The 11,892-nt window shown below is 51.2% G+C and overlaps 1 protein-coding gene across 1 annotated transcript in view; it reads right to left on the bottom strand.

The window, feature by feature from the left end:
• Nucleotides 1-2,850: 2,850 nt before the first annotated feature.
• Nucleotides 2,851-11,892, bottom strand: part of SLC7A14 (solute carrier family 7 member 14) — a 42,306-nt gene continuing 33,264 nt past the window's right edge. Inside the window, exons 6-8 of the mRNA XM_064164903.1 lie at nt 11,454-11,662; nt 10,032-10,909; nt 2,851-7,643 (exon numbers count right to left, since the gene is read on the bottom strand). Coding sequence (XP_064020973.1) covers nt 7,321-7,643; nt 10,032-10,909; nt 11,454-11,662 — 1,410 coding nt within the window. The 3' untranslated portion in view covers nt 2,851-7,320. The remainder of the gene's footprint in view (nt 7,644-10,031; nt 10,910-11,453; nt 11,663-11,892) is intronic.

Here is an 11,892-nt window from a genome sequence, read left to right as displayed (position 1 = left end):
GAAGTGGCCTTTTGGTTTAGTAGGGAAAATGGAAGTGTGAGCAATTATAGAGTCATAGAATTGTTTGGCTTGGGAAAAGACCTATAAGATCGAGTCCAACCATCAACCTAAGACCACCATGGTCATGGTTTAACATTATTGTGCTGGCCACTGTCTTACCTATCCGTTCTTGTGATGTTCCCAAGAGCAGCTTGCACTGGTGGTACCAACTTGGGGTATTCTTCACATCAAGGAGACATAGAAACTCTCTGAAATGGTGGAGATACACCCCTAGCACTGCTTGGGTATGCTGAAGTTGAGAAGTTTTGTTGCTAGAAGTGCCCTCAACTGAAATAAGAGTCTGATCTGGGGTCATGGCTCTGATTAAAACCGTGTAAGATCAAGATCTAACTCTGTCCTTACCAGAGGCTGTAGCAATTTAATTATGTTGATACAAAATCCCATCTGTTCCCAGAGATGTTAACTCAGTTCAAGTAAATTGTGTAAGCCAGGCTTCAGGAGCAGGGACAGGGGAATGGCTGCTGTTCAGGCATGGACGTGGGGAAGTGTTGCTTGTAGGGGAGGGGGACTGAGCAAGCAGACAAAAGGACCAAAGTGTTTGGGTTGGTGGCAGAGAGTTTGAAAACACAGCTGCTACTCAAGACTTGGTGGAATGGGGACAGCCCTTTCATCTTGGTCTACTTCCTTTGGAGAATTCAGACCGGGCAAGACAACCAGGGGCAAGGGGAGCTTCCCCGGTGTGGGAAGGAGCTGAGGCTAGAGCATTCCAAAGGAGTCAAGAGGAGGACAGACCGTGCTCCACAACGACCCTTTGCCTGCATGGACAAGCAGCCCTAACATCTGCCTTTAACACCCAGCAGTCTTGAACGCGTCTCTGTTGGGTGAGCTCCGCATCGCTGCCGTCCTGTACAATGTACCCGAGGCGGGCAGCGGCGCGGGGCCGGCGGCAGGACACTTGTGCCCATTACATCACAGGCAGGGCACAGGCAGTTGTTGTACGCGCTGGAGAGGCGCGATAAGTGCTGCCATTGATGTGCGGGTGCCACGGGCGAAGGGGTGGCGCAGAGACGTGCCAGCTTGTGCAGGCTGCCCGAGGATTGTGGATTGTGCGGCGGCTCTGCCGCTTAACCCCGGGGCTGACGGCGGCGTGGGGGACCTCGGAGCAGAAAGCTGCTGGAACTCTGCCCCGCGAAGGGCCCTGGAGCAAACTGGGTGGGGAAAAGCACAGTAAAACCTCTGTGAGATGCTTGAGGTGCGGGGTGGCGGCAAGGTGTCGGTGTTGGTGTTGCTGGAGAGGCTCGGGCAGTGGTGCGCGACCCAGCGAATGAGCACCAGCAGGCAGCACCGACGGCTCTTTGCTACTCGCACCATCGGGCTGCAACCTGACATCTTCCTCAGCGCTGGGGCTGGGTACTCTCCACTCTCCGCAGAGTCTGGGGCAGGAGCTCTGCTTGTCCTGCCCCTGGTTACAGGTTACCGATGGCCAGTTCCAAACCCAACCCTTAAAAGACCCTGGGCAAACTGGAGGAAGGAAGAAGCTTTATTTCAGGGAAGAGAGAAAAATAATCCAAACACAGCAGAACGTCCCCAGAGCAGCTCCGGGGAAAGCAGACATCTGCAGCGGTGGGGTGGGAGGAGATAGGGCCAGAAATGTGACAGGATATTAGTACTGGCACTGCAGAGGGGAAGTGTTTGGAGGAAACACAGAGAACATTAAACTTCTCTAGTTTGTAAAGGATCAAAGCTGAAATACCTGCTTTGTGCCCTCCCGAAACACCCTGCTCCCCTGAGGGGCTCTCCTGAGCTGGGTTGGCTGTGGTGCTCTTGGATCCTGAAGGCTTTGGGTGCTTGTTTGCTGATCCAAAGCCTCCAAATGGAGTCAGAGGTAATTCTCCTGTATGCAAAAACTGTCCTATGCCATGCCTAATAGCAGATGTGGTGTTGTGGGTGTGAGCTGTGGTGGTCACCCTGGTGTGCAGGTGGTGGGTGGTGATCCCCATTGCCCTGATGAAGCCCTCCCCAGCTCCGCCAGGATCAGCTACAGCTTGCTCACCATCACGGGGAGTGTGCCTGGCGGCCTCCCCGTTCCACAAACAACAGGAAGGACCCCATGGGATTCCCTGAGCATCCCAAAGGAAAGAGGCAGTGGTGGCCTTGCGACTGATATCTGCCTCCCCACACGCCTGATGCCCATGCAGGGGGTGATGATACTGTGACATTCCAACTACTCCAGGGAAAGGTGGGTGCCAGCAGCACCATGGGCAGGCGAGAAGATGTTTGGCCTCCCCAGGGCTTCACACTGCAACAGTCAACCTGTGGTCATTCCTTTTAGGTTATTTTTTGCTCTCTTTCTCTTTCTTTCTCTCTCTTTCTCTCTCTTTCTCTCTCTCTCTCTCTCTTTCTCTCTCTTTCTCTCTCTTTCTCTCTCTTTTTCTTTTTCTCTCTTTCTCTCTCTCACATTCCCTTCCTTCCTTCCTTCCTTCCTTCCTTCCTTCCTTCCTTCCTTCCTTCCTTCCTTCCTTCCTTCCTTCCTTCCTTCCTTCCTTCCTTCCTTCCTTCCTTCCTTCCTTCCTTCCTTCCTTCCTTCCTCTCTTTCTTTCTCTCTTTCTTTCTCTCTTTCTTTCTCTCTTTCTTTCTCTCTCTCTTTCTCTCTCTCTCTCTCTCTCTCTCTCTCTCTCTCTTTCTCTCTCTCTTTCTCTCTCTCTTTCTCTCTCTCTTTCTCTCTCTCTTTCTCTCTCTCTCTCTTTCTCTCTTTCTCTCTTTCTCTCTTTCTCTCTTTCTCTCTCGCTCTCTCTTTCGCTCTCTCTCTCGCTCTCTCTTTTACTCTCTTTTTCTTTCTTTCTTTCTCTTTCTCTCTTTTGCTCTCTTTTTCTTTCTCTTTCTCTTTTTTCTCTTTCTCTTTTTTTCTCTTTCTCTCTCTTTTTCTTTCTCTTTCTTTCTCTCTTTCTCTTTTTCTTTCCCTTTCTTTTGTTCTCTCTCTTTTCCTTTCCCCTTCTTTCTCTCTTTCTCTCTCTCACTTGCACTGTTGTGGAAAACAAATAAGTACTAAAGTCAGCCCACTGAAATGGATCTTCTACAAAGGACATTTTGCAGCCCTTAAGGCAAGATCTGTTAATCTCTAGCTTCAATTTAGCACTGAAAAAAGAAATCAGCCCTTCAGGTACTGATTGGCTTAACAAAATGGATCTGGGAAATTTCTTTTATTCCTCTTCTTTTTTCCCCCCTGTTTAGTCTTTCACTTCAAAGATTTACATTACTATGGAAACTGATACTGAGACACATTTCTCTCTGGCTTTCTGTAAAAATCCATCAGCTCCTGTTCACTTTTTCAATGCAAAGGCACACAGTAAAGCTTTATGCATTTATTAAAATAGACAGGTTTTGGTAAATTTAGATTTATCCCCCCCCCCCCCCCTTAGTATCTTGATAATATATATATGTATCTTATATGTGTAGTTTACAACACCACCATCATTTGAAAATAAAAATCACTCCATAAGATATCTGGGGGTGGGGGTGGTGTTTTGAGTTGGTTTTTTTTGTTGTTGTTGTTGTTTCTTTGCTTTTCTTTCTCATGACACACTACAAGCTCCCATTGCACAATGCACCAATGGGCTTTTGGAAAGCACAAAAAGGAATGAACAGAACAAACTTTTTTTTTTTTTTCCTTTTTTTTTTTTTTAAACAAATACACCAAATTTTTTTTGTTTGTTTTTCATACCAGAACTGCAGAGAATTGTTACACCAGAAAGTACCACCTGCCAAAAAAGCACGAGATATACATCAGAAAGACCAAACGAAATGAAGGGAAGTCCATTTACAAGCTGGATTTACAACATCCTGTGTCCTTCAGGGGGTGCCTTCTCTGCTGCGTGGAGGATGCTGGCGTGCTGGGCTTAGCACTGGGTGGTTGGAACCGTGCAGAGTGACTTTGTGGAGGGACTGAGATCTTACAGAGATGGTCTAGAAGATCTGAGGTATTTACGCTCTGTCAATAGCATGCTTTGTGCCCCTCCCGGTGTGTGCCTGCTGGAGGGGCCATGTGCTGCTCACCGGTGGTGGGAGCAGGATGGTGCCCCCCTGTTTGTGTCCTTCCTCATGGGTCAGGAGTGTGAGAACCTCCCTGAGGACACCCAGGGGGAAAGGCTGGGTTTTGTGGTTACAGCAGAAGAAGCACCCTCACCTCCTCCCAGTGTTCTCACCCAGTGGTGCCCAGAGGCATTGGACATGAATGTTTCAGCCATTGCAGCATTGCTTGTGCCCACTGAAGACCTGAGTGTCTGCTCCAAGGGAAAGCTTAGGAGCTCCCAAATGGAGGCTATCCTACAGACACTGCTCCTCAGACCAAAGCAAGAGGACCCTGCTGCAAACCAGCCTCCCTGGACACTGGCCACAGCCACCAGCAAACCCAGGTGAGTCCCAAACTCTGGCTTGGCTGCCTTCTCCTTACGCACTTCTGTCGAGTTGGATGTGGTGGGCTTGAAAGAAGGGTACAGCTCCCACTCCCTAACATGGGGAGGGCTGACAGTAGCCCATCCACATCTGATGGTGCCATGACATCAAATGTTGTTTGCCAACGGTCTTGGGGACATGACTCAATTGTCCTGCCCTGGTGCTTCCCCAGAAAGGGGAAAGAGGATGGGAGAATGGGACTGAGAGCAGCCAAAGGGCTTCACTCAATGCGTGGATGCAATGGAGAGGTTCCTACAGACACCAAAGAGCAAGGGATCAAGCCCTTGCCAAATTGTACAGCACAACTAGAGCAGACATGACAACAAGACACTGCTACTGGTAACTGCTCTGTAGCGAGAGATTAAGGCTGCAGAAAGAGTAACAGCTTCAGTTCAACAGGGTACTTGGGCACGAGTTTGTGGTGCAGCAGATGCCTAAATACCGTGCAGAAGCAGGACGAAGACGACTACCTTGGAAATGGGATAGTACAAGAGCTGGTAGGAAAATAGCATCACTCTGTCTCCCTGAAAACATAAAGCCAGACCTGTGAGATGCCATCTCTCTTGGGTACTTCTAAGGCATTGAGAGCAAGAGTAGCCAAGCGCAAGTGAGAGGCGACCTTTGCTCAGCACCACCAGAAAGGTTTCCCGAGCTGGCCCGTGAGTTGTGTGCACACTGCAGACAGATTTCCAGTGGAACACACTCAGGATTTCTGCTTGTAGAAGCATGGTGAGGAGGGCAGTGGGAGGGGATGCCAGAGCAAAGCTTAGAGTCCTTTTGCCAAATCCTTGCTCCCGTTCTGAAGCCCCTGCAGAGACCAAACTTCTCTTGGCTTGCCTGGGGCACACCAGGTTAAGATCTCGGGCGCTCCTTTCCACTGGGTAAAGGACTGTAGTTTCATAGTGATAGAGATGTTTGGATTGGAAGGGACCTTTAAAGGTCATCTAGTTCAACCCCCCTGCAGTCAGCAGGGACACCTTCAATGAGAACAGGCTGCTCAGAGCCTATTCAATCTGACCTGGAATGGTTCCAAGAATGGGGCATCTATCACCCCTTGGTCACTGTTTGAGACAGGAGGTGCAGGGAAACATTTGCAGCTGTGAGCAGAGTCTCACTGTCGAGCCCTTGAGCCCTGGAAACCCTGGGGATGGGTCCAGGGACCCTCTGTACCCAGCAGCTCATTTGCCAGTCAGGCTCCATGCTATATTCCCAGGGTCTGAGCCTCATCCAGTGAACCAAAGTGTTAATGGCTCTCAGCATCACATCTTGGAAATCTTGCCTCATGCCCTCACTGATGTTTAATTGTCCCCTGGGATGCCAGCAGTGCCCCCTGGTAGTGGAGGTTGGTTTAGGTTGCTCCAATGTTTCCCTGGGGATGGATCCACCTGCAGCCTTTGGCATTCAGGAGGGTGGTGTCACTGTCTGATGGGATGCTTCCTTGGGTATTCTTTATTCAGGAAGACGTTCCTCTGTTGAACTGTTTTAAACTCAGCATCTTGGTGATGGGCTTCAGAAGTGGACCTGCTGCAAATCTCTGCTGCAGCAGAGAAGATGTGGCCAAACCTTGTCACCACTGATGGTCCTCTGACATGCTGCCACTGGGGAGCCTGATGGCACTGCTGGGGGCCATGGCTATGCTTAGGCCACAATGGAAGGTCTAACTATGGGAAATGTCCATGTGCTGGTCAATCCTGTTTGGTTTCACCTTGCAACCTGGGCACTTACAGAACAAGCAGCATTTCAGTGTTTGTCTTCTTACAGCATCCACTAAGCCAGGGTCAGAAACAAGAGAAAATGGCACAAGGTGGAGACAGCAGCAGGAAGAAAGATTTCAGCAGCAGACTCCTCTCCACTTGCCATGCGTGGCCAGTCCTGCCAAGACATGGCTGACCCATGAAGGCTGCTATTTTGCAGGACACAGATGTGCCCTTGAAGCACCGAGGCCAGGGCGACTGGTGAAAGGTGCCCACTGCAGTGAGGCAATCACAGCAGAGTCACTTGTAAAAGACACAGCATGGTGGGAACAGCAGCCAGGCTCGGACTGGTGATGTGTGGTCCTCATTGATCATTTGCACAACGTGGGTTGAGCCAAGAGCAGATCACAGCCCTTGTTGTAACCAGAAGGGGGACTCTGCTCCCAGGTGCAAATTTGGGATGTTTGGCTGTGCTGGGACTTGAAGGTTTGAGTGAGACGTGGATTAATCTGGAACCACAGTACTTGGGATGCTTGGATCCGAGGTGTGAGGATGGACATGAGGGTAGCACTGCCGTGCACACTGAATGCCTTTGCACCAGAATGAGCCGTGGGAACACTGCGTGATGGGACCAACATCCCTGGATCCACCTCTGAGCTACTCACTTGAAAGGAGTTTGTCCATCTCCACAGGTACCTACCTACCCACCTGTCCCTGTGCCTCAGCTGCTACCTCTGGGTGGTCCAAAGGAGAAATGACACATGCTGAGGAAGTGCCCAAGATGTAAGAGTGTCGTCCCACCACTCAGCCAGCAGATGGACATTGCCTGGGGACAGCTTGTCTTCTCCCCTCATGCAGTGCTTTCTACCTCTCAACACCCTCCCGGTTTGGCACATCTCCCACTTCAGCACCTCCACTGATGTGGCTGGTGCCAGGAGATCAGCCAGTGCCGTGGGATCAGCTGGCATTCACCAAAGCAAGACCCAACCAGTGGAGCCGGGGTGGGCCAGGAGTGTGTTTGGTTCGGGGTCAACGGCAATCACAGAGTGTGTCCCGAGGACCAGAGGTGAGCAGGGTGATGGTGAAGGGCCTGGGGGAGGATGGGACAGGACAGAGGAGCCATGGGGACCCTTCCTCATTGACTGGGTGGTGCGGTGCCCCACTGCCCACCTCACTACTCGGGCGAGTAGTCCAACTCGTCGTTGGCGATGAGGGCCTCCGACGGCGGTTTGTGCCTGCCTTTGCTTTTCGATCTGCTACTCGTCCGATGGCTTTCCTTTGCTCCTGCCATTTGCTGGTACGAGAAGCCCTTGTCCTCGGAGGGACCCCAGCCTGGGTAGTCCTCGCCCTCAGTGGCATAGGAGAAGCCATCATCCACGGAGAAGGGGTCGACGTCCACATCGTAGCGCTGGTAGGTGCTCTGGTGCAGGGCCTCCTCGCGGGCGCTGATCTCCAGGGTGCTGTTCCACATCCCATAGCCAAAGTAGATGAGCAGACCTGTGGCGGGCGAGAGGGAGAAGGTTGGACCCCAATTGCCAACGCCAGCCCCACACCCCTGGGTAAAACAGCATTGTAAACATGCCATGCCCCAAAATGGCACCTGCCCTGTAAAAGCCATGCCAGGAGTGGGCTCGCCATTGGCATCCTGCCACCAGCAGCAGGCTGGCTCCAGCTGATGAGGCTGAAGTGTAAGTAAACACACCTCTATTTTTTAGTGAGTGCACGTTGTACCTGGTGTCTGCTCTTTGAAGCTGTTGAGTGTGTGTTTTCAGGCTGCTAGTGGTGACCTGAGGGCTGCATGCTTTAAAGAGCAGCTGGGGCTGCTGCTGGCTACGTGACTATGCCATCTGCAGCTTGGGTGAGACAGCAGCTCTCAGCTGACAGAGGTGTGGAGGCTCCCAAGTGTTGAGAACCTGCACCTCCTTCCCGCTCCCCTCCTGGCTACCCTTTGCCCCTCTGCAATTTTCTCCTGTTCTCAATCTCTCTCCTGCTGGTGCTCGCAGCCAGGGCTGTGCTCCAGGGCTGCCAGGATGAGTGGACTTGGTATTAAACCAGAGTGGAAATCCTTTCTTCCTCTCCTCAGGAGTTTTGTTTCACCTTCTCCCTCTAGCCCTATCTGATCTCACCTGCCGGCAGCAATCCTTTCCCTGGAGGCCAGTGTATCTGGAGCTATCATTTCCAGTGGATCCTGGGATTAGCCTACCCCACACATGTACAGAGAAACTGAGACTTCTCCACATGCCACAGACTGGCCATGGGACACTGCTTATGAGGTTATATCCAGAGCCTGCATAGCAGGACCACACATCTCTGCCACAAAAACAAATGGGATGTTCCTCCTCCAACAGGTGAGCAGCTACAGGTGGGACTGGTGAAATCCATCACAGCTTAGTGTAGTGGCTTAATTTACTTGTTGCCATTGCTGGCAGCTGAAGAGGTGTTAGATGGGTGGACAGGAGTAAGTATTTAATCACAGTAGGTTAAACTGATGCTTTGGAGTCATCTTTGCTCCCAGGCAGAAGAACTGTTGCCTTTGAGGGCAAAAAAGTCACCAAACATGTCTTCTCCAGCCCAAATAGTGACGTGGCAGCTACTGCCCAACAACTTGGCTTGGAGACAGGGAATTCTCAGAGATGAAGCCTTGCTTTGAGACCTCATCCATGCAAGACTAACTCAGGATAGCAAAAAAGGGAATGGCAAAATGGAGAAAAAGCTTTTTAAAAGCCTTTCCCCGAAGGGTGGAACCCGTAAGACTACTCTAAACTCTCAGAGACAGCAGAAGGAGATTTAAGGTGTTCATGTCCTCTTCTGGCTCTGCTGACTGAGTTCCACCATCTACAGATGTCAGGAGGCACCTAAGAAAAGCATGAAGGCTGGTGAGCCTAGTGCAGTGGCCTGTGCCGTCCACCACCTCCCAGGAGGGGCAATTCCTACCTTTATGGGAGGTGACAGCTGATTACAACCCTTACATCAATACTTATTTCTCTTTCCCCAGCACTTTCTCTCAGTCCAGGACCCTGAATCCTGCTCTCAAAGGTGTGAAGTGCTGCTAGGATACTTGGCCAGGGATGGTCCTTTTGGGTGCTGGTGCTGTGGTCACAGACTATTGTCAGCAGCTGGGTCTCCTGTGGGCAGCATCTGTGTTTTCCCACAGGGTCATTTATTTATCTGTAAAGAGCCCTTGGCTTTGATATTGTCTTGTTGCTTTGGTTCTCTACAGTCCAGACTTGGGGGCCCTCAGGAGGAGCTATGAGAGCTGCTCTTTTTTGAAGTGGGTTGCTGTGTTAAGCAAGAGAAACTATGAACATGCCAGGGAGCTTAAATCTGGCATAAAAGTTCCACAAGGGAGTCTGTGAGTCCCAAGATTCTTCTGTCACAAAGTTAAGGACTTGCACCAAGAGAAGGAGACACAGTCCACAGATCCCTTGGCTCTGTTTCTCACAGGGCTGTTGGGTTTGGGCAGCTCTGGGGTTTGAGAATGCAGCACTGACATTTGGGTGTGGGCTGCTGAAGAGCTCTAGTGGGTGAAATAACAAAAAAGCAGGCAGATTTCTGTAGGAAACCTGCCTGTGAGGCAATTTCCAGCGCCCACCTGCCTTGCATCAAAAGGATCATCAAAATAGTCACCTCTGCCTGCAGCAGTTTGCTTCCATCAAGGTGACATTTTCTGGAGGTGTGATTTCTCCATTTAGCTGCGGCTCGGGGGCTTGGTTAACTGAGGCTTCTGAGAGCTTCAGCATGACAAGGGACAACTGCAAAGGACTGGGTGTGCCCCCAGCTGAAGAAGCATCAGCCTAAAGCACTCTTAACTAGGGAAGTTATTATTAACACCCCCTTCGAAAGAGTGTCAGCTTGAAAATCAAAACGAAGGCATCTGGGACTCACCCACAAAACACCAGACAGCAAATCGGATCCAGGTGACCGTGGAGAGCTTCAGCATGAGATAGATGTTCACCAGCATGGCAAAGGCAGGGACGAAGGGCAAGCAGGGTGCCATGTAGGGCAGCTTCTTGGGGTTTTCTGGCTGCTGCAGGATCACGAACACCAGCACGGCGATGAGCAGGACCATCAGCACGACAAGGAGGACAGCCCACCAGCTCTGCTCGTAGATGTAGTCTGACCCAAAAATGATGAAGGAGCAGAAGATGAACATCAGGACGAAAAGGAGGAGCACGCAGGTGGTGACCGTGTGGCCGGTGGCCGCTGTGGGACGGTCCATTTTCCCTGGCAGTCCCAGGTGGATCCTCATGGTGTAGTAGCGAGGGCCAATCAGTTTTTTCAGCTTGATGAGGTAAATGTTCTCAGACTCATCTGCCTCTATCCCCGAGGTCATGTCGACCGTGCCGTAGTTGGGGTGGTTGACGTTGTAGGCTGACTTATCAGACTTGCCGATTAGCATCTCGTTATCCCCCAGGGACGGCAGGTTTTTTGCCCCACATGTGTTGGTTGGTGGGCCAGCAAACTCCTCTCCTTCACTCCCTGGAGAGCAAGCTTCCTTCTCACAGTCAGCCAGGATGCCCTCCTTCTTCTTGGTGTGCTCCTCGGAGAGGAACTTGACGAAGCCATCGATGTCGCTCTCAGGCTGGTACCGGAGCAGCAGGACACAGACAGAGACTAAGGTGTAGGCGAGCAGCGTGCCGATGGACATCATTTCTATCAGGTCCCTCAGGCTGACCAGCAAGGAGAGCAGTGCTGCCAGGAATCCAGAGACAATGCAAGCCACTACTGGAGTTTCTGTGTAAGAACTGACATGGGACAAGAATCTGGAATGGGAAATGGTAAGAGAAGGTTAAAATTGCAAATGGCAGCGGTCCCCTGTCACAGGAACTCTTAGTCAGCTGAGTTGCCAGGCTTCAGCTCTTGTTGCTTTTTGGTGCTCAGACCCCAGCAGTCAGGGACTGGCAGTGCTGGTGAAACTGGGTCTGGAGTTAGATCTAAGTCTAACCAGCTCTGAAATGGGCACTTGGATGACTGCAAATAAGTGCCAAGATTTTATGCATACAAGCTGCTGTCCTCTGTGAGTCACTCTTGAATTAAGTGCTCACCCTCTCACAAGCTGGAGCTCTAGAAGTCAGCACCATGTGAGAAAACTTTCTGTACATCTAGCCTGTTTCCCCCCTCACTCCAGGATTTCACTTTGGTGTGTGGTCTGTTCTGCAAGCACCAAGTCTGTGCATACATACCCACTGCTCCCTGCGATGATGGCACTGAGCTGTCACAGCACAGGACAGTCCCCATCCCTCCCAAAACACTTCCCAACGGGTTCTCGAGCAGGGAGAAATAAATGCCAACGTGGGCATGACTGACCTGAAGAGCAGCCCGTCACCAGCCATGGCATAAATGACTCTTGGCATTGGGAAGAGGGAGCCCAGCAAGCTGACAGTCAGGCCAGCCACAGACCCGATGGCGACAATGAACTTGGCTGCGTAGAAGCCATGGACCACAAACATTTCCATCAGCGGGGACTCGGTGTCAATGGCATCGTAGGGCACCATCAGTGTGAGGATGATGCTCACCTGGGGAAGGTGAGAGGAACAGGACATGGGTGTCAGCTGGGGAATCCAGGGCATGGGGGCTGCTTCTCAAGGGTGGAAAGCCAAAACCTGTCAAGTCTAATTGAGATATATCCTTATGTCTCCTGTCAGTGTTAAGGCCTCCAAAGGCAACAGGATGACACCTTGAACCTTGCAGCAGCAGTGATGCAGGAGTGTGGTGGGAGTCAGTAACACTCTCACTGGCCATGTTC

This window comes from Pogoniulus pusillus, chromosome 26 (assembly GCF_015220805.1).
Source record: "Pogoniulus pusillus isolate bPogPus1 chromosome 26, bPogPus1.pri, whole genome shotgun sequence".
Classification (NCBI taxonomy): domain Eukaryota; kingdom Metazoa; phylum Chordata; class Aves; order Piciformes; family Lybiidae; genus Pogoniulus; species Pogoniulus pusillus.
This window is presented reverse-complemented; position numbering and strand designations above follow the sequence as displayed.